The sequence below is a fragment of the Chenopodium quinoa genome, unplaced genomic scaffold (assembly GCF_001683475.1).
Source record: "Chenopodium quinoa cultivar QQ74 unplaced genomic scaffold, ASM168347v1, whole genome shotgun sequence".
NCBI lineage: Eukaryota > Viridiplantae > Streptophyta > Magnoliopsida > Caryophyllales > Amaranthaceae > Chenopodium > Chenopodium quinoa.
The window spans coordinates 3,460,608-3,485,416 of record NW_018745286.1 but is presented as its reverse complement, the minus strand read 5'-3'; the positions used below and the strand labels follow the sequence as shown (position 1 = coordinate 3,485,416).

Below are 24,809 nucleotides of genomic sequence, written 5' to 3'. Positions count from 1 at the left end.
GCCTAATATTATCTACATTGAGAGTACATCTCTGATTTGGTGATTGTTTTATGCCGGAAACAATATCTAGCTCTAACTTGATCACTTCTTGGTTTTTACCAACTGCATTTTATACTGATCATCATTTTCTGGGCAGTATTTCTAACTTATTGCTTTACTTGCATCTGTCATGTTGGTTTTGTTCATGTGTTTGTACCACAATAATTGTCCAATACTCCTAACAAATGGACACCTGAAATACCAGACGATGTTATTGCAAAACCAAATATAGCCTATGATTCTCTGACGATAGATTACAATTTACACTTACAACTCTACGGTTGATTCCGCAAAACACAAGCAATGTACATAAAATCTACAAAGCACATTCCCCAAACACCCACCACCCCCCTGCAAAAATAAATAAAGGAACCCTCGCCAGTTCCCTTTATAACTTATAGGACTTTGGTTATACATACAATGGTAATAAGACTACACAGGAAGCTATGGCAGACATACTGAGAATAAGAAGCCATATGAAGGTGCCATATCCTTGCAGACAATTATATATCTATGCCTGGCATGTATCAGTTGCCAGAATTTACGAGCAGGAGAATCTGGACAGACTATTCAAAATGACAGGAGCATATTGTCAGCCAAAGAGTTACACTGAGTGCTAACCATCTGAAGCTAAGGCAAACAGCCAACCTTCATGTTGATGGCAATTTCATAATCATCTGATATGTTCCAGATGTACAATCAAATAACGGGCCAAAACCCTAAAGCTTCTGTTGACCACATTGTACACCAAATATTTCGTTGCTTACACGCTCCTGTAATACAACTGCATATGTCAATACAGCCACATAATGTCATCACAGAATAGAAACAAGAAGATATGTTAGACCATATCTAACAATAACATAATCCAAAACTTCATTCCTTACAAAGATGAGAATTTAGTCTTCAGTAGCTCCTGGTATTTAGAGGATCATAATCATAAGCATCACCAGCTTTGACAAATCGGCCCTTTACACGCTTCCTCACATCAGCTCTGGCTTTGCGGGATGCATATCTCACTCTTTTCTCAAATCTAATTGGTCAATAAAGAAACAAGATTATTAGATCTTTACTTTTTTTCCTTTTCTTATTATAAAAGCAGTGATAGCACAACGTAACATAGAAATCATTGGACAGAATTTTAATACTCCTTTATACTAAAATTGATAGTCACATCATATTTAAGATGCCAGAAACAAGTTGTCAACTTATCTATACTATATATGCCCTTACTAAGAGTATGTGTAGTAAAATCATCTTATTACATTAATAATTATTAGAGTTTAAAAAATGTGAAGACTAATTGCAGATGAAGGGAGTGTATATATACAAGTGTTACTTCATGGAAGCAACTTCCAGCTGATGGATATCACATTATACCAATAAATAAATATTCAATGACTAAGATTCGAAGTTTGTATAGCAAGAGCTAAAGTAGTTTAATAATGAATCAAATTGAATCAAGTGCAACTCTTCTTCACAAATCAAAACAAAAAAATTGTTGACTTTTCCTCTCCTTGTCCCAACCAAAAGCTGACATGTGTGAGTCCCAGGATCAAAAGGCTCACATGCAACCAAACTCAACCAGCAACTCAGCTCTTATGAGGCTCGCAGGTTGCAGGAATTAATACTCTGCTCATTTAACAGCCTCCATGCAACCAACCCTGTAGCTCAGCTTTGACAAGGAATAAGGATTAAACAAACCCTTCAAACTCAAGGTTAGTCAACCTTTAACTACTCCCTTTCTCCATTCCCCTTTCCACTCAATCCAACACTAAAAAATCATTAAAAGTGGGCAGGCGTTCTCTGTAACTCTTTTTCATAAACTTCCCCATTGTGGCATACTCCCCACAAAATTCATTTCACACCTCTTTCACTAATAAATCACCTTGCTTACAACTTGTGTCTACAAAACAAAGTGGAAAAACATCTGAATAATTCAACTAGATTAGGACTTTAGAAACTCCATGAGTCCAATTCTTTCCATAACCGCTCTGACCCCCACTAGTCCACTATGATACCTGTTTTCGTGAGGATTTAATTCCCCACTTACTAGTCTCCACTCACTACTAGTGACTATCTCTACTTACTAGCAACCATTTACAACTTATGATCGCCCCAAATATAGAATCCCATCACTTTGCAAGAGCCATCCACAACTTAAAGCCACCAAGCAGTGTAAGAAACAGCTCAAAATCTGTGCAATTAGAAGGTAGCTAACAGTAGAAAGATATTTTACAGTTTACTATTATGTGAAGCTCATATACATAGAACATTGTACTATTCTCTTCAAGAAGATGATTGATTTGTATCATGTTTGGATAGGATAATCATTTTGCAACAAAAATTGAATATAAAAACTCCTTTATGGGCTTTACATATGTATCACTCATTCCATTGGCAGTAGCCAACAATCAAAGGGCTGAAGCTCAACAATAGTGACAAAACCCAATGCCCCTTGAAGCAACCAATTATATAAACCCCCCCCCCCCCCGCCACGCACCCCACTCACCTGATGTACTACGAATACCACATCAAGGCATCCACTACTCTCCACCATAAACTCTTCCCTCTCCCTTCTTCCACCTACTCAAACATTTTTCAATCCCACCACCACTTTAGCTTGTGTGGGTCATTTTTATATCCAGGAGGACTTTTCTTATAGATTTAGCTACATATGGTAATCAAGTAAGTCCTAACATCATACTCTACAAAGTGCTTTATCTGGTTCATGAATTGTAGAATTTTTAGAAAACAAGAAAATTTAATTCTGATCAAGATAAATTAATGCTCCTATGTATTTCTTTTGGCAATTTTTTTGGCGGGTAGAATATCAAATAATTTTCAGAACAAGGGAAACCCATAATCATGAACAAATCAAATTTCCTTGGGTAAAAAATATACTATTAGCTTCAATCCTTTCCAAAATGAAGCAATTTTATATCAAGATAAGAGAAAAAATTTCAACTTTCAATGAAAATATATTGTAGCTGAATAAGAAAACTACTTTAAAAAACTATTACAAGCAGATAGCTAGAAGCCAAGTCACTTCACCTTATAATAGTGAAATTTCTATTTTTTAGCTTTTATTATAATACCTCAATTTATTTAAGTTATTTATAGTTACAATTAGCACCGATTTCAAGGAGAGTTGAAAAGAGGGAGCAAGTGGGCCATGTGTGAAACAAAGTATGAGATATAATGTTGAAAGTACATTTTATGGAAGAAATAAAGCTTGACAAAAGGACACGCTTATTGTGTTGGTAGAGAATTAATGAAAACAAGAACAAGAATGAAAAGGGTCATATTCAAGAGTTTTGAAAATTGGATGATACTAACAATTTTTATGTCTTATTATTGTAGGATATTCTAGGGAAGTTCTAGGAAAGTCAAAATAGGCATTTGGGAATATGTTACTAAGATTGTCGTACGCCCCAAGATTCAAATAGACTGTGTTACGATACCCAAATCTTTAATTCGCTGGAGCACCAGTTGGAAATCATTGTGGGTTATAAATAACATCTACCACCTATTTTATTTTCAAGGCATCCTACGCCACATCAGAAAAATTGATTGATGGCTATTAAATGTTTCTCTGTACTTGTTTTCATTCAATCTCCTCTATTTTGACTTCTTCCCCTCTACTTATTATACTTCCTCAGCCCTCCTCCAACATCTAGCCTGAACCCCTATTGTTTCTCATCTTTTCACTCTCTCTCTGTCCTGTCCACTCTCTTCTGTAGATGGCTTACCTCAAAGATGAGAGAGATGAGAATTTAAACCATTTCTTATCAAGACCTTTATAATGCAGGTGCTCCTATTCAACAATTTGCTCATTTGCTGACACGCAAATAAAACTAATAGCATGCAGCTGAATGTCATGGATCTTAAGGCAATGAAACTTTGACTCCATGGGAAATGAACAATTCTCTCAGCTATAGGAAAAACTGCCTATATATGAACGAACTAATCTGAAGTACTATTGTAGATAATCTCCTTCCTTCCAATAAAAGTTTCTTTAATAATAGATTTGATAGAAATTTCCAAGTTCTGTACGAAAGAAACCAATTTCCTTTCACTTTAACAAAATAACCTTCAATAACCCTTTTCCCAAAGCCCTGATCCTCATTAGCTCTACAAAATTAACCAGATTCAGCAAGATTCCAGACTTCACTTCTCTACCAAAAAAAAAAAAAAAAAAAAAAAAAAAAAAAAAAAAAAAAAAAAAAAAAAAAACCTAACCTAAAGATATGTTACCAGCAACCAATATAAAGCAATACAAGCTTGCTTCTCTCTTGCTTCAATAACAAGATTTGGTCATGAAGGATGTTTTAGTGAATTCCAATGATAAGATTGCAATCAGGATCATGGTCACAGTTGTAGAATTTTAATCATCAAAAAAAAAAAAAAAACAGTTGTAGAAGCGACATCATGCTATTGCATTGCAATATGAATTGACCAATAAAAAATTTACCACTTTATCATTATATAATTGAAAATACACCTTACAAAACCTTTTAACCATATTTTGGAAAGAATGGAGATAATCAATACAACATATATACTAATATACCTGTGTGAAGTTATTTTAAACTTCCTCCATTCCAGAATAAATGCAACATATCTATTTTTAGAGGTCAAACTTCATATACTTAGATCAAGAATTTACACCAATGTATGAGAAAATGTACAATCATGTGAGCTCTTATTAAATTCGTCTCATGCGAAGTTTTAAAATGTCAAGTTGTCAATATATCATAGATTTTACTGATACAATTAGATATAATTGGTCAAAGTACCAGAACATGAGAAAACGATTGTTGCAATTCTATTGTAATGAAGTATTCAGTTCAATAGTATAATTACACAAACATCCTTAATAACGGATGCTAATGGCGGATGAAGTTACAGAGCAGTGTGTAACAGATGAAGCAGTGGCGGAAGCATTTGAATATCCAAAAAGAATGGTCTAGACATATGGAAATTGCCTTTATTTTAACTCGATGTTGACACCTTATTAGTTATGTACATTATATGGCTCACTAGACTATTGTAATATTGTTCACTTGTAGTAGTGGACTGATGGAGAATACATTCTGGAGGAAACCATGACAAAAGTAGAAAGTTCATGAACCATAGATATGCTGACTAGACTATCATTCTCCTGTAGTGGACAGATGGAGATTTTGATGATATGCACCAGAAAAGAAATTATCAAAATACTCATCAATTGCTAAATCTGACCCCACACTAAGCTCTTTCCTCTTTTCATGAAAGTTTTATTAACCGTTCTTTTTGTCTTTTACTATTAATAATCGAGTAACTTTAGGGACATGACATTGCCAGATTAATCTCACGTCTAAACCTTCTAAATATGGAAGAGAAAGACAATGGAAAAAGCTTAAGGAAAAACAGGGACAACTGTAATAGTTAATATATATATCAAAAGGTCCCAGGTAACTGCTTTTAGTGAATTCAACAACAGCAATAAACTGCAGGCTCAGTGACAAGGAAACCTTCAGTTGAGGTTTGTGTCAACTATCAAGTGTCTTTCAAAATGGAGAACTTAAGGCAAGGGGGAACAAAAAACTTGTGGGATTAAGCTTGTTTGTCGATCATGAGTTTGTTATGTAAGAAGAATTGATATGATCCTTTGGGACTAAGTATCTTAGTTTATTCTTTGGGTAGAGATTCCAACTAATATACTCCCTCTATTCTTTTTATGTTCTACTCAGTTACCATGGATATGCAAATTAAGAAAATATTGAAGAACGTGAGTGGGTGTAATTGTAAGATAAAATAGGATAAAGTAAGAGAGAATGAAAAAAGGTAAGAAAAAGGTGAATAAAGTAAGAGAGAGAGTGTGAAAATATGTAATTATTGTAGGATTAAAGAGGTAAGATGGTAAAAGGAGTATACCAAAAATTGAATAATGCAAAGTGAGTTGAACAAAGAAGAACAGACCAAAATGGAAAGTGAGCAGAACAAGGGAGTATATTTTATCATATTTTCCAGGGTTCATTCTACACTGTCTCTTTCTAATTAGAGCTCTTCTATTTACTTTTTCTTTGAAGTAAGACACCTGATCCATTTCCAAACCCTTTTGATTTAAGAATAAAGACCTTTTTTCTTTATCTAACATACAACATATGGCAACAGATAAACAGGGCATATTAACCAGAACTTCAATGAGCAGACAGTCCAAAGGAATTAATATCATCTGCACAACAACATTAAGAACACAATGGAATTTTAGAAATAGAATATCCATCAAAAAACAAAACTAGCTTTCACCAGATACTTACTTTCGGGCCTTCTTTTTCTCCTTGTATCGCATAACAGCTTCGGTTCGACTGGTGGACTGGATTGAACTATCCGGACAAGGAGGGCACCAGGGTGGCTCTCCAAGTAAAAGCATTGAAGAAGCCCCACAGTCTTGATAATCCCCACCACTGCTTTCTCCAGTAACGCCAGAAAAAGATAGATTGGAATGGGCTTGCTTTGCAGCAATACCAGGGTTTGGTTCAGTTTTGACACTCATCATTGAATCAGCAGAAGCTACATTGCTGCATGCGGGCTGCACTTGGCCGGTGTTTCCAGCAGATGCTCCCTGAGTTGTATCAAAATATCATAACCATCATCATTATTAAGAGCAGATACCTAGTCAAGAACATGCATTGCACAAAGTAATTTACAAAAAAAGGAATAATAAGTGACAATTCTGACAAAATTAAATTTATCAAATTAATTATTCACCAATTTTACATAGTACATGATTTGATTCAATATGTGGTATGGGAACAGGGACATGGGACACCAGTTGCGGAGATGATAGGCCATAAATCACAATCATCACCATTATAATCAATTATTAATCAATTGATCAAGGATACCTCAATTCAGTTGTAGTTTGGTTTTAATTCAGCTGTAAGGAGTAACTAGGAGATAGGAGATAGGAGCTACTGAGCTAGGAAGACCAAACAAAGGAGCAGGAGATGGGAACATGGAGAGTGAGAATGAAGGAAATAAGTCCATTAAAAAATGGTTTTATTCCCAGACTTGCATTCTATACAAACTGATTCAACTGCCAATTTGATGACTTTTTTTTTTTTTTTTTTTGACGTGGGTGTATTCTTCTTATGATGTAATCACATGAGAAACCACTTTTCATACATTGGAAGGTGACTGTTAAGTTATGGAATAGTTTATAGCAGGTCAAAGGATTCAGTGCACTTCATCAACATTTATTTTGAACCATTTGCATGCTAAGAATGCCTTTTGTGAAAGTTATAAGCCTATAAGGGAAGAGACTTCCTATGAAGGTTAAAAAGTATAGCAATTTGTTCAGATTTTGTAGCTTGAGCAGCATAATAGGATGTGCTAATAGAAGTACAGGGTGTGAGTAGTTTGTGGAATAAAGTGATTATCTTGCTTCCATTGCATGCCCCCTCTGTGAGGTTTCCATTTTTTGTAATGATGTTCTATGAGGTTAGCACGAATTTTATTAAATTGATTTTTTTAAAAAAACTGATGTGATTTTGGCTAAAAAGGATTGGTAACATAATGGAGGCACAAAGCATTTGTCTAGATTGATAAGTAGTTTATATGTAAAGTAGATGTATATATAGGTCTGATATTTGAAATTGAATTAGCAAGGCAGCAAGCCAATCGAGCAGAAGTTTATTATTTTCATAGATCATACTTGTTTCGGGGTTTTCTGATGTCCTGCGGGAGAGTTACAATTCCGAGACTGGAACCGGACGCCTGTACCTGCAAAACAAACGGATGCTCCGGATGATTGGAGATCCGCCTCCGACGGTCAAGTTAGTACTTGATTAAGGAGTAATTAATGCGGAAATTAAAGTGATTGGGTCTCTCTAGGTGAGAGTGTTTAATGTGTGTAATCTGCGTTTTTTTTGCGTCCCCCCCTTAATGAGGATTAAGGGAGGTATTTATAACCTCGGGAAACGTGCCAATCTAGGTTTAGGTTAACCTTGGGCTGATTGGGCTTCCCTCGGAAGTTGGGCCTAGGTGACCGGTTATCCCAGGTGTCATGGGAAGGACACGTGTCGTGTCGTAATTGGTCCATAGTGGACGGATCATTGCTTGACACGTGGCAGGCTCCTATTGGCCCATGTGACGGACACATGGCGGAACCTGATTGGTCCACTTGTCAGATGGTGATTGGTGGGGAAAAATCCCCTAATCATTTGCCCCTCACAGGTGGCACGTGACTGGTCACGTGTTACCTGTGACAGGTATCGCCCTGTAACAGGCGACGACCTGCTACAGGTGTTACTCGGCGAGAGGCCGAGAGATTCTCCCGCCAAAATTTTGAATTCTGGAAGTGACCCTTCGCCTTCTCACTTCGCCTATATAAAGGAGTGTTGACTTCGGTCATTTTCACACTTGAAAACTTTGTGAGAGAACATTCGGACCCCTGAACTTGCTCTGACATTTTGGACCCTTTCTGCCTACCGTCTGCTCTGACAAGCCGACTGCAAAGGATTTTCAGAACTTCATCAATCGTCACTCGTTCAGGTAACCGTCGGTTCTCTTACTCTTAATTTTCTCTTTACTTTATTCTTTTTTGAAATGGCACCACGGAAGCACACGACACGACCTAGGTTAGTGATCAGCCGGTCACCGGGGACGGCTGAATCTAGGACTAGGAGTGCCGCCTGCCCTTTTCTGGACCCATCTTTGCCCTTTATACAAAGTCCGACTGTATCTGTGTCTATGCAGAGCATGATGGCCAGAACAAAAAAGACTGCCATGATCTCAAACTCAGACGGCTCCTCCCACAGGGTGCCGATTAGTGAAACATCTGACCAGGCGCCAGATGTGGAAGTGAAACAAAGCGGCTTGAACGCCAACAGTTCTGAGGGAGGAGTCAAAGTGACCCCTTCCCATTTTACAGTTGACAATTCTACATTCTCTCCTGCTCCTTTTAAAGGAGAGGAGGCGGGCCCCTCCGGGAGAGGGGAGGAGTCGTCCTCTTCGGACTCGTCAGAGGACGATTCCAAGTCTAGCTCTTCTGGCCATGCTTCTCTGGACACAGAAGAGAAAAACAGTCGCCTACAAGAGGCGAGGCTTTCTCACGCAGTTGAGAAGGGGGACGATTGGGCGGAGCCATCCGCCTCTCACCGAGAGCAAAATACCCCCTACTACTGCACGGTACCTCGGGGCCGGATCACAGCCATGCAAGAGAAAGTGGAGAGCTTTATCGCAAACCACACAATGGGCCCCGGCTTTTTAGTGTTCGTGCCGGATCCAGAAGACACAGTCGTCTGGCCGGCTGGTACCAGTTATGATGGCGCCTGCTTTGGCTGCTACGAGGCGGCCATCAAGGCTGGGCTGCACTTCCCACTACATCCGGCTGTTCAGCCGATCTTGGATGGGTATGAGTTGGGGTTATGGCAGTTAGCCCCGAACTCCTGGGTCAACGTACTCGGCTATGTGGCCGGGTGCGAACTGCACGGGGTGGAGCCGAACTTCGAGGCTTTCGCCCACATGAACTACCTCAGCCGGACCCCTAAGGCAGGCGGTACCGGCTGGTATCAATTGACGAGCCACAGGGGCTACCTCATGACGAGAGGTAAAACAAACAAATGGAAGGACTGGCGGAGCACCTTCCTTATCATTGAGAGCTCAGACACAGAGCTGAACAAGCGCTTCAACAGGTGGAACAGGAATCCGCCCCTTCTTGCAGGCGGCCGCAGCATGCCGCCTGTTCCCCCCAAGGCTAAGAAAGAGATCCTAGATAAAGGAGAGCCGAAGGTGAACTCTACTTCAGGGGTACGAGAGCAAGTACCCCTGCACTGCGTCCCGAGCTTCAAATGGCTCTACGACGAGTACTTTTTGGCCGCCTGTGGCCTCAGCAGTCGGTGCTCAAGAGGTAGCCGGCCTGTCGAATACTCTGTTGTTCCGTGCATTTCTTGTTATAACTTTTATTAACTTTGCTAGTTGTTTTTGCAGCGGACGCCATGAGAAAAATTACCGCCTCCAAGACTGCGGCGACCATGTTGTGGGCCTCCATCATGCAACAGTCTTCAACCGACTCCCCCAACAAGGGGGCACCCTTGGTGGGCTTCGAACCTTTCACCCTCTTTTTGGAGTTGTGTTTATGCATATACTGACTCTTTTCTTCTTTTTTAGACGGGCGCTCCAAGAGCTTCTTCTTCCCAACAGCCGGACCCCAAGGCCCGGAGGACGACTGTTGCGAGCTCTCCTGGTTCTGCCAGGAAACATGCAGCGGCTGAGAAACAGTCGGCCACTTCTTCTAAAACTCCAGCTGGGCCACCTAGAAGTATGAAATTGTCCTTGTAAATTTTAGACTTGCTCCCTTCTTTACTAGGTCTAATCCGTTTGTTTATGCTTGATGCAGCCGGCCCTCAGGAGCCTGACTTGGTCGAGGTGGCCAAGTCATGATCAAGGTCGTTCCTCCAGCTGAAAGGGAGGCGGTCAGGGGTGTCGGCACCCTTGACCTAGACGGGATTGCAGGGGTCCTTGCTGAGGTATACTTAGCATATTTTTGAGTATTTGAATTCCAGGACGCCTGTTTTCTTTTTTGTTTGGAAACTGACGCCTGTTCCCCTTTTTACTTAGGCCCTGCTCCGAGTGAACGGCCTTCGCAAGCCGCTTGACCGGAAGAACAAAGAGGTAAAGGCTGCAAAAGCTATGGCCGCCTCTGACTGTGATAAGGCAATGTTTCAAATTGCCCAAAATGAAGTTCTGACCATTGATATTCTTTATTATCAGGCGCAGGCTACCGCCGCTATCCGGGCTCAGTTAGAGGCGGCCCAAAAGAGGAATAGCGAGCTGGAGGCGACCATCAACAACCTCAAGGCCGAGCTGAGACCTCTTCGCCAAAAGATGTCCTCATACGAAACCTTAGAGAAATCCTTGGCGAGCGTAAAGGAACGCCTGGTGACCCAGGAGAAGAGTCTTACTTAGGAGCTCTCGGAAAAGGCCGAGCAAGAAAAGAAAGAGCTGGTCCGGGAGATGATGGAAGACTCTGCTCAAATCCAGCGCATGACTTGGGGCCGCCTCTTCCCCAATGCCGACTTTGCCTCATGGGAAAAAACGTACCGCCAGTGTTCTGATAGATATAATCAAGAGATCCTGGCGGCTGCTGAGGAAGAGGCGTTGGAGGAGGAGGAGCACCCGGTAGTGGCGCTTGTGCCGCTTGGGGGTAATGCATCAAAGAAGGATGCAGCTGAAGCCGAGTCCAGCAAGAAGAGTGCTGACCAGGCGGCAGCTGCTAATATTGAAGATCTGCCCCCTTCTTAAGCTTTATGTCTTCTTTCCACGGCCTGCGTGCCGTTTGTTTGTATTTACCCAGCCAGGGGGCAGGGCTCTGAATATTTTGCCGGTCTTTAATGACCGGCTTCCTTTTAATGAATATTTTTGTTTTGCTTCAAATTTGTTCAAGTATTGAATATTCTGATATCCAATTGTACACTATACCGACTGTTTTACATGGCCGATAGTTGCAGACAGGTACGGATAGTTAGTCACGCCGCCTATGCCCCTGGACGACTGGTTGTCTGTTTCCAGGCTAGACGATCAGTCGGCCATTTATCCAATCGGTATTCGAACCATCTTAAAGACTAGATCCCTTTTAGGCAGGCGGTTCTGTCCTTTGTAAAATTAACCAAGTAGGAAAGTGGTTTCCTACTTGTCATGTTTTTAGGCTAGAGACTTTAGGCCGTCTAGGCCGACTGTTCCCCGCCATATTTAATCTAGTGTGAACAGGTGTTATATGAACACCTTTTTAGTTTCATACTAAATTTTTAAGGAGTAACCAAGTAAACATGATTGTTACCTAGTCGCCAAGTAACTGAGTAGTAGAGGTATCAAGCGGTTGGTACCGGTTGTTCCCCTTTATTCGCCAATGTTTGTTGGCTTTTAACTCATAGGTTGTTAACCTAGCAGGAGTAGTGGTTGAGAGCCCCTGTTTGCTAAAAACAGGCGGACGACTCATACCTTTTAGGCTCCATACTAAGTTTGAGAGGGTGACTATGAGTTAACTTTGGTGTTACTCAGTCGCCGTCACTCCTGCTTGAGTAGTAAAGATACCAGGCGGCGGAGACCGGCTGAACCTTTTGATTCGCCAATGTTTGTTGGCTATTAACTCAAGAGGTACCCCCTGCATTTATCCAAAGTAATACAGGCGGTCATCTGACTCAGATGTCAACTGCTACCACTGGTTTGGTTAGTGATAGAGTTATCCTTGTCTCAAAAACGGCTACGTGGTTGCCCTTGGGGGCAGTCGTATAGGTGCCGTGTAATTAGTTTATAGAGCAATGTTCCACCCAAAAGGGAGCTGCTCTCTGCGACGAATTTCATCCGGAGGGATGCCGCCGGACGCCTGCTATGATGTTGGGACAGGTCGTATTAGTTTTGAAGATTGGATCAGTTGGCTTGGCGCCTGGTCTGATCATTCGGCTTGTGGCCTTGGTTAGTTCTTGGTGAACGTATGTGCTAAGTAAGAGGAGGGTAGCCGCCTATTTAGGCACAGGGTCGGCCAGGCCCTGATCATTTTTAGCTAAGTATAAGGGGGGTGGCTGTGTGCTTTGGAACCAGTCGGCCCTCTTCTATGGAGAGTAGCCGACTATATGTCCAGACGGCATGACCCTATGGTGATAGAGTAAAATATTCAATAGAGAGTAGCCGACTGTAAAGGTACAGGCGGCATGCCCCTCTGAAGATAGAGTAAAATACTCAATGGAGAGTAGCCGACTGTAAAGGTACAGGCGGCATGCCCCTCTGAAGATAAAGTGAAATACTCAAAGGAGAGCAGGCGACTGTAAATGTATAGGCGGCCTGCCCCTCTTAAGTAGGAATAAAAATTGAACATGGAGAGTAGCCGACTGTTTATCAGTAGGCATGCCCCTCTTCAGTAAAAATGAAAACTGAGTATGGAGAGTAGCCGACTGTTTGTTAGTAGGCGAGCCCCTCTTAGTACAAAATTGAATGAAACAACAAACTTTAATTAAGTAGCCCTTGACTATTTACATCATTCAAAAGAAATATTTCTTAAGATTATCTACATTCCAAGTTCGAGGCAACGGTTGTCCGTCTGGTGTTCCCAGACGGTAGGTACCGTCCCTGACCTCTTCACAGATTCGGTAGGGTCCTTCCCAGTTGGGAGTTAGTTTGCCAGACTCATTAGCCCTACCAACTGCTTCCATTTTTCTAAGTACAAAGTCCCCCACTTTGAGTGGACGCCTGTGTACTTCTTTGTTGTATGATCTAGTCATTCTCAGGCGGTAAATTTCATGGCGCAAGACAGCATTGCCCCTCCTTTCAGGAAGTGAGTCTAATGCCAGGCGCATGGCTTCCCAGTTTGCCTCTTCGTCATATAGCATTACTCGAAGAGTCGGCTCGTAGTGTTCGATTGGAAGAACATCTTCCGCACCATAAGTTAGGAGGAATGGAGTTTCTCCAGTCGCCCCTTTTTCAGTCGTCCTAATAGCCCAGAGAACATGTGGTAATTCATCCGCCCATAGGCCGCCTGCTCGTTCAATCTTTTTCTTGAGACCGTCTGAGATGATTTTATTAAAGGCTTCTACCTGGCCGTTTGCTTGTGGACGGCCGACAGATGCAAAGTAGTGTGCAATTCCTTGGTCACCCAACCAGCTTTTGAGAACAGGCGTCTCAAATTGGGGACCATTATCAAAAACCATAGACATGGGAACCCCGAACCGAGTGATGACATTTTTCCAAATGAATGAAATTACATCCTTCGTCTTGATTCCCTTTACAGCCTCTGCCTCTACCCATTTAGTGAAGTAGTCGACGGCAACAAGTATGTACCTCCTTCCGCCTGTAGCAGGCGTATATGGACCCAGAATATCCATGTCCCACTTAGCAAACGGTAGTGGGCTATGAATGGTAGTGAGGTCAGTAGCCGGACGGTGAATTAGTTGGCCAAACCTTTGGCACTTGTCACATTTTTTCACCATCTCCATCGCATCTGCTTCTAAAGTAGGCCAAAAGTAGCCCTGCCGCCTTGCCCGTTGAGCAAGCGTCCTACCGCCTATATGGGAAGCACAGTAACCAGAGTGAAGATCGTCCAGTATCTCTCGCCCCTTTTCTGGAGTAACACACTTTAAGAAGGGTTGAAGGTACCCCCTTTTGTGAAGTTCTCCCTTTATTATTTCAAAACTGGTTGCTCGTTTTTTCAGTGCTGCCGCCTGTTGATGATCATCCGGCAGGGTACCATTTGTCAGATATGCCCTGATTGGATCCATCCAGGTTGAGCTTCTGTCTAAGATTCCAATAGGTTCTTCCTCAATGCTTCTCCTCTCCATTACTTCCCAAAAAACAGTTCGAGGAGTATCACAGGAGGCGGATGATGCTAATTTTGAAAGTGCATCCGCCTGGTTGTTTTCTGATCTCGGCACTTGGGTCAGATGGAAATCCTCAAGGAAGCCGACTGCTTGTCGGACCGCCTGTAAATACTTGATCATGGCCGGATGGGTTGCTTCGTATTCGCCATTGTACTGACTCACTATCAATTGTGAATCGGAACAGGCGTCTATTTTTCTTGCTCCTGCCGCCTTGCACATGCGGATTCCGGCTAGTAAAGCTTCATATTCTGCCTCATTGTTTGAGGCCTGAAAACTGAAGCGTAAAGCATACTCGTACCTGTCGCCCTCTGGCGACTGGCGACTGACTCCTGCTCCACAACCATTTGAAGTAGAGCTTCCATCCACATATACCTTCCAGACTTGGTCTGTAACTTGAGAGTCAGGAGGACGAGTCATCTCAACAATAAAGTCAGCAAAGGCTTGCCCCTTCACTGCTTTTCTAGGCTCGAAAGTAACTTCGAGGCTCTGTATTTCTATGGCCCATTTCATCATTCGGCCTGACGACTCCATGATGGTCAGTGGCCGCTTGATAGGTTGGTCTGTATACACGACGACTGCATGTGCCAAAAAGTAGGGCTTCAATTTTTTAACAGCCATGAAGAGTGCAAGACCAAATTTCTCCACTAAGGGATACCTCAACTCGGCATTTTTCAGTACATGACTGACAAAGTAGACCGGGAGCTGACAGTCGTCTCTTTCAGCAAGGAGAACAGCGCTTAACGCATGATCCAGGTACATGTAGAGTACTTCTTTGGGCAAAGGGCTGACTAGCCTCGGCAAGGAATGCAAGTGAACTTTCAATTTCTGGAAGGCCGCCTCAGCATCCGGCCCCCATTCAAACCTTGCCTTTTTCTTAATTGCCTGGAAAAAGTATAGGCATTTGTCGCCTGATCGGCTTAGAAATCTTCCCAAGGCCGCCAGACAACCTGTTAACTTCTGAACCTCTCGGATAGTACGAGGCGACTGCATGTCGATGACCGCCTGCACCTTCTCAGGGTTCGCCTCTTTCGAAGTTATATGGTTATAGGTTTCAATTCAATAGATGAAAAAATAACATTTATGTATGAAAAGGAATCAATATTTAAAAAGTACTTGTTACCAAAACCATTTACGACGCTTCTTTTAAGGGATTCGTTTCCTGTTCCTTTTATGAAAGAATGGTATATATACGTTAAAAGTAACGGAGGGTGTGAAATAAGACATCGATTGAATGATCCAATGATCCACATTCAGAAGTCGTCATATAAACCAATTCGAACTAAAAAAAGAGTCCCTTATTCGTGGGAGTCTAAAGATCAAAAAGAATAAGGGCTAGCAGTATGGCAGAGAGTTGGAATTAATTCGAATGATAAGATCTCAAACAATAATCTGATTGATAAGGAATCCGAGAAAATTTCCCAGACTCAACTCCAAAGACACATTTCTTGGGATTGAGCATGACATGGTGCCGCCTGAGTGTGGCGAAAGTTTCTCGGAGGTCTGACAGATGATCTTTCTGAAGTTTAGACTTGACAATCATATCATCAATATATGCCTCGACATTTCTCCCAATCTGATCAAAGAACACAGTGTTTATCATTCGCTGGAAAGTGGCCGGGGCATTCTTAAGACCAAACGGCATGACCGTGTAACAGTATAACCCCTGATCAGTGACGAAGGCCGTCTTCTCCTGATCTTTCTTCCATAAAGGAATTTGATGGAAACTAGAGTAGGCGTCCATAAAGCTCATCAAAGCATGGCCGGCTGTTGAGTCGACCAGGTTATCAATTTTAGGCAGAGGGTAACTGTCTTTGGGGCACACCTTGTTTAAGTCTGTGTAGTCTACACACATTCGCCAGGTGCCATTCGGCTTTTTAACAAGCACCACATTTGCAACCCAGTCTGGGAAGTAACATTGCCGAATGAACCCTGCATCAAGTAATTTTTTAACTTCGGCGGCTGCCGCCTGACTTCTTTCTTCGCCATGGTTCCGCTTCTTTTGCCGTACCGGCTTCTTTTTCGGATCCACGGCCAGTTTATGTACCGCCAGATCAGGACTAATGCCTGGCATTTCATGGACTTCGAATGCAAAGATGTCCTTGTATTCTTTCAATAGTTTGTGAAAGTCGTCACCCAGGTCCCTTAGAGCAGTCGTCCCAACCTTGATTGTTCTGTCAGGACGCGAGTCATCTAACATCAGGTCCGTATGCTCACCAGCTGGCTGAGGGCGGAATTCATCCGACCGCTCCTCTGCCAATGATTGCTATTTTCTGTCTTTTCTTGCGGCCCCTGTCTGGGATGCCTTTCTCTTCTTGCCGCCTGCTTCTTGGACAGGCGCACTCTCCTTGACATTGTCAAGGTCTATTTTTCCACCACTCGACCCAGTGGCCATAACAGTGGGCTTGACATCCGAGAGATAGCACTCTCGGGCCATCCTCTGATCTCCCCTTAGGGACCCGACTGTTCCATTATCCCTCTCAAACTTGAGCAACATAAGAGATGGGATTATAACAGCCTTGGAATTATTCAGGGTTGGTCGTCCCAGAATCATGTTGTAGGCCGAGAGTTCTTCTACTACCAGGAACCGGACTACCATGTGTCGTCCTTCCCCTTTTTCGCCCAGGCGGATGGGTAAATCCACTCGTCCCACTGGGTGGACTCCTCCTCCTCCAAACCCTACTAAAGGGTGGGATGCCGGATGTATGCAATCAGTCTGATATTTTAGTTTCGACAGACATTTGCTACTGATGAGATCTGAGGAGCTTCCGGTATCTATGAGGATTCGGCCAACTCTCTGGTTGGCCACTTTACATTCAATAACGATAGGGTCGTCATGCGGCCCTCTTACCCCTCCTAGATCTTCTTCAGTAATGACAATCTCAGGAAATGAATATTTGGAGGGTCGTTCTTGGTGAACGAAATTTACATCTAACCGTCTGATGTTGTCTTTGTTGCCCCTAATAGTGGGGCCGCCTCCTGAGAAGTCGCCTGCAATGGTGTAGACGACTGCATCATCTGTATCGGAGCTGTCGGCCTGTTGATTCTTTTTGGTCGACTGCTTTTTCGAGGAAGTGTTCCCCGTAGATTTCTTGACATAAGTGTCAAGATCACCTTGCTCAGCCAGGCGGTCCAGATACCGCATGAGACTGATGCATTCATTGGTGTGATGACCAACATCTTCATGATAATCACAGAATTTTTCTTGGTTTCGATTGTTTACAGAACCCTTCATGGGGACCGGCTTCTCAATTGAGATCCGTCCCTTGATTTCCTTTAGGATAAATTGGCTATCCTTGTTAAACACATACTTTGGGGAGTATGGTTTGAATTCTTTTTTCTTCTTCTGGGACGGCTGTTTAGAGGAATCAGTTGCCCAGACCTCTTTTCTCTTCTCGTCTTTGTTTGACGACTGCTTCTGTCGTCCTTCTCTTTTGTCGGACCTTTTCCCGTCTGACTGCTTTACCGTACTACAAAGATCAGTCGCCTGTATATAGGCTTCCGCTTCAATCAAGGCCTCTTGAAGAGTCGCCACCCTCTTTCGGACCAAATCAAATTTGAAGGTCGACCCGTCTTTGAGACCTCTGAAAAAGTCAGTATAGGCTACTTCATCCGGTAACCCTTGAATCTGTATTCTCATCAGGTTAAACCGCCTGATGTAAGAACGAAGCCCCTCCTCACCCTGCTGAATTGTTCCTAAATCAAGGGTCGTCTTCTTCGCAGGGATGTTCATGGCGAAGTTGGAGGTGAATAAGTAAGCAAGCGTCTTGAAGTTATTTACACAACCAGTCGGCAGGTTGCCGAACCATTGTTGTGCGATTCCTTTGAGAGTCGCTGGGAAACACTTGCACCAAGTGGGATCATCCAACCCTTGAAGGTACATCAGGATGGTCTTCTGGGTTAGTAGTGCCGTCATAGGCGCCTACTAATACATTTTTCACTTTGGCCGGCTGAGCGGCTTCAGTAATTTCCTTGGAGAAGGCCGACGGCTGTGCACCAAGTCTAAGCAACCGTAGCTGCCAGTCCATAGGTTGGACATTTTTTGCTGCATGTCCATCAAACGGAGGTGGCTGTAAAAAATATTGTTGTTGCGGTACAAACGGTAAGTTTGGTACCGACTGGTCGCTATGAAAGCCGGACTGACGGGAGGTGCCGCCTGACTGACTCTCATGATACGACTGAGTATGCCTCATCGAGGTATTTCGCAGACTGTCTTGGAAGTTTGAAGTAGAGGCCGACTCTGACAATCGGTCACTCTTCTTCTGCTCTAGCAGTAGCCGAGCATCTATGTATGTTTTCCTCGACCCGTCCGCCTGAATATGACGAACAGGTTTCCTATTTCCTGGAGTAGGAAAACGGTATTTTGTGAAATCAAGGGCAGGTGGCTCCCACTTCCTAGATTTAGGATGAGGGGTCGCCTCTCGCCCTTGAACTGGCTTCCTCTTCCGTGAAGTGGAGGGTTTCTTAGCCGACTGCTCCTTGACCAGAGCAGGCGGCTTCTTGTTGATCAACTCTTGAATTTCTCCCTTGAAGTCCCTCATGAAGGTCATAAGTTCGTTCCTTGTGATGGGAGCAGACCCATCAGTCGGCTGCTGCCGAACAGGCGGTGCGCCTGCTGGCTCGCTTCCAGTTTGAAGATGTTCCCGTTCCCTCCTTTCGGTATGACGGGTACGTCGGGCCCTTAGGGTCCCGTCTGAAGCTGTGTGAGCTTCAACTTCAAATTCATTCTCAGTATCGTGGTCCGACTGAACTAGAGGGTCGTCTAGGGGACGTCTCTCTTCAGGAGCCGGTACAAACGTGGATGCCATCTCAGAAGTACTCTCCCCACAGACGGCGCCAAATGTTTCGGGGTTTTCTAATGTCTTGCGGGAGAGTTACAATTCCGAGACTGGAACCGGACGCCTGTACCTGCAAAACAAACGGATGCTCCGAATGATTGGAGATCCGCCTCCGACGGTCAAGTTAGTACTTGATTAAGGAGTAATTAATGCGGAAATTAAAGTGATTGGGTCTCTCTAGGTGAGAGTGTTTAATGTGTGTAATATGCGTTTTTTTTGCGTCCCCCCCTTAATGAGGATTAAGGGAGGTATTTATAACCTCGGGAAACGTGCCAATCTAGGTTTAGGTTAACCTTGGGCTGATTGGGCTTCCCTCGGAAGTTGGGCCTAGGTGACCGGTTATCCCAGGTGTCATGGGAAGGACACGTGTCGTGTCGTAATTGGTCCATAGTGGACGGATCATTGCTTGACACGTGGCAGGCTCCTATTGGCCCATGTGACGGACACATGGCGGAACCTGATTGGTCCACTTGTCAGATGGTGATTGGTGGGGAGAAATCCCCTAATCAATACTTATGTATTGTTGTGTCACTCAGAATTTACATGTAAAGTAGATGTATATATAGGTCTGATATTTGAAATTGAATTAGCAAGGCAGCAAGCAAATTGGGCAGAAGTTTATTCTTTTCATAGTTCATACTTATGTATTGTTCTCACTCAGACTCGCATACCCATGTCAGACACGTACATGTACATGAGTCAAAATCAGCAATTGAAGTATTGAACAAGAAATTCCACAATTTTGTTCTAGAATAAAGTGGCAGAGGTGTAGGGAATCTGACGTGAGTACTTTAGCCCTTTAGGTGAAATGAAAAGTCCCAGTAATAGACTAGAATAGTAGAATTGCAATAGCTCAGTGAGTAAACTGGCTAGATAAAATGGAATAAAACTAAAATCATCAATCCTAATTGCAACACAGATACTAATATAAAAAATTAAAGAGGTCCAAAATGAAGCAAACCTCAACACTGAATCCACCCTGGCCCTCAGAATCAGTTGTAGACAAGCCTTGTCTTCGAAACAAGCTGTTAATTCCACCATTCTCAAGAAGTTGTTCAGAGTGAGTAAGAGTAACACCAAAGAGCTCATCATAGTTTTCAAAATTTAAGTCAACCTCGTCCATGTCCAGGTCTGCAAGTGGGTCGTCTTCACAAATCCTTGGAACTCTATTAGTAGAGTTAAACAACTGCACACAAGTTTGAGAGAAAAAAAAAAAAGTCACATGCAATCCAGGCAATAAACAGCCCAGAAAATTGAAAACAACAAAGTGATTGAAATGCAACTAGTAAGAATCTGATCCAAAAAACTTAGGACTCTAACCATATAATATAAAAGAAAATTGAAGGGGGGACTGGGGAGGGGGAAGTTTAATTGAAGGACACTAACCTCCCTAGGTTGAGACAGCATTTTGAATTGTAGTCAACAAAAAAAGCTTTACCAATGACAATGACAATGACAGTTGGATTATTTCATTTTCAGATTTTCAAAGTGCCAATGTGATATTTCATACATCATATATGATTTAAGCAAAGCTCAATTTTCAAAAAATTAAGAGTGATTATTAGCTTCATGACTCTAATCTTGATTCTCCAAGCGGTAACTAGTGAAACATGTGTTCATTGTTTGGGAAAAAGAATGGCAATTTTAACAATCAAGATAAGTTCTAGCAATAATGATATAGATTTTCCTAAATATCAGATATTGTTAGCTTCTGCTGGGAGCATGGGACTATACCAGTGCCAGTGAATTCATTATATTACTAGCAGCGTGTAATGTGCTGTTTGTTTGAATAGATCACTCTCCCAGAAGACTTTGATACCAGAATTCTAAAATTTCTTGTTTTGATTCATCGACATCATCACATTATTAACTACAAGATTCTTGGAAAATTTTGAACCAGATAAAGCTGTTGCTGCATGTTTTTTCTGTCCAAATTTCTAATTAAAAGATCAGGAGTTATGGTTACCTTAGAGGATTCTGCACGTTCATGTTGGTCAGGACATTCACGTGAAACAAATTCGGTAATAGATGCAGGTCCATACCAAACACTAGATTTATTAATATTTTGCAGATCATTCCCAGCCACCACATCCATTGCATCTTGGCCATCGTCTTCACCCACAGGATCCAAGTTATTCTTTGCACCGCTTTCAGATATACTCAATAAACCTATTCCCTCTGGACATGTAGAATTGTCTGATGAAGGGAGAGGATCCAAGATAAATGACCAGATTTTGGAGAGCTCTGCTGCTGATGGGCATCCAGAATAATAACTTATACTTTGTTGTTTATGTAATGAAGAGGTTGTAGACCCATCATGTCCAACCATAAAACAATTCTGGCAAAGAGAGGCTCCTTCATCAATACATCTAACATAAGCAGGTTGAACATTACATCTTTCACAAACAAGGGTCCGAGAATGGCGCTTTGAAAGGGCATTTGCAGAATGAACATTCCGATCACAGGACAAGCACAAAAAAGCAGCATCAGACCGACAATACACCATTGATCTTTGCTCCCCACAATAATCACATATGTACCCCATGGTATCTCCTCTCAAGTTCAATTGATTAATCCAGTTCTCAGCCAAATTTGTGAGCTATGATTTATTCTCTCAGAGAAATTGTGATAGTGAAAAACTTGTTTATAACCTAACAAAATCACACAAAAAATTAAAAAATGAATGAATAAATTCATCAGCAATCAAAATCCTATTTCAATGCATCAAAGTTCCATATAAATGGTCAAAAGGAACAAACTAAACACCTGTTCAAAAAAAAAAAAAAAAAACCAAAAAAAAAGTTGACATAAATTTCGTTACATCCAAAATAACAACTTGACTCCAAAACAACAATCCCCACCCAAATAAAAACAAACCAACAACAGAAATTGAGGAAATCAGAAAATCATGTTTAAAAAATCAGCAACAGAAATTCAACAAGTTCCAGAAATTATAATTTGAACTCAGCAACGTGTACTCAGATAAATCAGAAATTATGTAAGAAATACAGCAACAGGAAACTCATAAAACAAAGATGAGCAACACATACCCAACAACAGGTACTCGGAAAGCAAAGCTAGGCAACAAGTACCCAGCAACAGGTACTCGAAATGTAAAGCCGGGTTACAAGTACCCAGTAACAGGTACATGGAAAGTAAGCCTGGCAGCAAGTACCCAACACAGGTACTCAGGCAACTAAAGTTAGGCAACAAGCACCCAACAACAGGTACTCGGAAAGTAACAAGAACCCAACAACAGGTTCTCGGAAAGTAAAGCTAGGCAACAAGTACACAGCAACAGGTACTCGGAATGTAAATCTGGGTTACAAGTACCCAACAACAGGTACTCAGGGAACTAAAGTTAGGCAACAAGTACCCAACAACAAGTACTCGGAAAGAACAAGTACCCAACAACAGGTACTCGGAAAGTAAAGCCGGGTTACAAGTAACCAATAACAAGTACATCCGTACATGGAGAATACAGCCCGGCAACGAGTAACAGACTAACAGGAACTCAGGAAAGTAAAGTCCGGCAACAACTACCCAACAACACATGTTCCGAAAGTAAAGTCCGGCAACAAGTAGTCAGAAAGTACAAATTTTAATCAAAAAGACACACTATTTAAGCATCTCCTGAATTTGAGCAATATAATTGTCTTAATTTTGCCATAAAAAGTATGAACTAAAAAGTTAAAAATCTAACATACACTTTCTCAGCTTTACAAAATCCTCCTGTAAACCAATATCAAATTCCTAAAATTGAACAAAAACAACTTTATCGTACAACATATTCCAATTAATAGCTCAATTTAATCTCTAACTTTGGAAATGATCGGATTAATTAACATCACAAAACAAACAAAAAAAATTACATAAACTTAAACTTCCACAAATTAACAACAACAAACAATTAAAAAAAATCAAGTACTGAAATTTGCAAAATTCAGAACATTATCAAGAGAATCAAATTACAGAAAAAAATAAATAAATAAAATAATAATAAAAAAAAATAAAAATAAAAAAAAAAAAAACAACAACAACAACAACAAATTATCAAAAAAATGAAAGAAATTACCAGGAATCTGGGAAGAAACATTAAAGCACCAACAAATCTGTTCGATTGAAAATATCTCCAAAAAATAATTTTTTTTTTAAAAAAATTGAAATACCAAAAAATACCAAAAAGACGACTCGAGAGGCTATATATCTCCTCTCTATCTGTTGTTGTGGGTCAGACGTCAGAGAGCAGCTCAAGTTAATAATAATATTAAAATAAATGAAAAAGGAAAAGAATTAAATAATAAAAAAAAGGTGGACCAATAAAGAAAAAACAAATAGAAAAAAAGAAATGTAAAATAAAAATGGGTGGGGAAGAATATCTGACATAAAGTGATAAAAAGTGCAATAAAAAGGGGGCCTACTTGGGTTCATGCGACAAATAAAAGGGTTAGTAGTTAGGACCCAACCCCTAGTGTGATGAATTACTGCTTCAATTTTTGGATACCCCATTTTATTTATTTTTTGATCTTTGGTAAAAGATCTACATACACGTGGGTTTCACTTAATTGGTATCGTAAATTAATACTTCCTCCGTTTTTTGAGTTAAGTACAAATATAGTCCCTAAATTATTGTATTCATTTATTTTTGGTTCCTTAATTACTGTTTCGGGTGTAAACAATAAGTTCTTCAGATGGACTTTATAAGTGGGCTGAAGACTAGATTTGGTCCAAGTGATAATTGGGACAAGGGTTTCCTGCACAGAAAACAAACGTAAACTGGTCTCGGGGGTGGTGCCGAGGAAGGTCCCACCGATGCTGAAATTAGTACAATGTTTCTTAGAGAGAAAATACTATGCAAGAGTGTTAAATGCTTGAGGCTTAATGTGGAAATACCTTGGAGGTGGAAAGTGTTAAGGCTTTTATACCTTGCATAAGAGATGCGCAAATTATAAGATCATCATGGTGCATCTAGTTCTATGTGAACCACCAGTAAATATACTCTATCTTCTCTCTCCTCCTCTACTCTCCTAATTTTTTATTTATCTCTCTTTTATTTTCTCTCTCTTTTATTTTTCTCTTTATTTAATTTTTTTCTCTCTTGAATTCGTTCATCATTCTTTTAATTGTATTCCTTCATCACCATTGTTGATCTCTATAGATTGAATTCCTTCATTACTATAGATTAAATTCAAATTTTGTTTTCTTCAACCTTCGATTTGAAGCTTTGTTAAAGGAATTTCCACAATGAAGTGAAGCTAAAAATGGTGGCTTCGTCGAGGAGAATGTGGTTAAGACGATGGAGATGATTATTTTTCGATGAGATTTCATTATCTAAATCACCATGGCTAGGTTTGAGTTTTGGAATATGTAGCTTTCATATTCTTTTGATTTTTTTTAGTCATATTTGTGTATTTTGGTATGAGCAGTTCTGTATTTCACTACTAGAAACAGGCCGATTTCCGACGGACCATTTCCGACGGACATGTTTTTCGTCGGAAATTTACGACGGAATTTTGTTCAGTCGGAAATTTACGACGGATTTCCTACGGAATAAAAATCCGTTGAAATTTATGGGCCT

General features: G+C 41.3%; 1 protein-coding gene across 2 annotated transcripts; it reads right to left on the bottom strand.

Annotated features, from left to right (window-relative positions):
- Nucleotides 1-225: 225 nt before the first annotated feature.
- On the bottom strand, nt 226-23,515 carry LOC110711822 (zinc finger protein CONSTANS-LIKE 10-like). 2 transcript variants are annotated; one of them, XM_021890251.1, is made up of 6 exons: nt 23,307-23,515; nt 21,198-21,882; nt 20,193-20,417; nt 6,345-6,649; nt 927-1,072; nt 226-823 (listed from the first exon to the last, which is right to left on the bottom strand). In XM_021890251.1, the coding sequence occupies exons 2-5, from the start codon at nt 21,774-21,776 to the stop codon at nt 946-948; spliced, it is 1,236 nt and encodes a 411-aa protein (XP_021745943.1). In that variant the 5' UTR covers nt 21,777-21,882; nt 23,307-23,515; the 3' UTR covers nt 226-823; nt 927-945. The 2 variants fall into 2 exon arrangements, with proteins under 2 accessions (XP_021745943.1, XP_021745942.1); XM_021890250.1 differs by having other exon boundaries at nt 226-812; nt 23,307-23,514.
- Between the last annotated feature and the right edge of the window lie 1,294 nt (nt 23,516-24,809).

Excerpts from the sequence above, each read along its gene's own strand:
- LOC110711822 (XM_021890251.1), bottom strand. The coding sequence starts at position 21,776 with ATGGGGTACATATGTGATTATTGTGGGGAGCAAAGATCAATGGTGTAT. Across the intron at positions 20,418-21,197 it reads AACGTGCAGAATCCTCTAAG|TTGTTTAACTCTACTAATAG; the intron begins GTAACCATAACT and ends ACTTGTGTGCAG. Across the intron at positions 1,073-6,344 it reads GAGAAAAAGAAGGCCCGAAA|ATTTGAGAAAAGAGTGAGAT; the intron begins GTAAGTATCTGG and ends TTGACCAATTAG.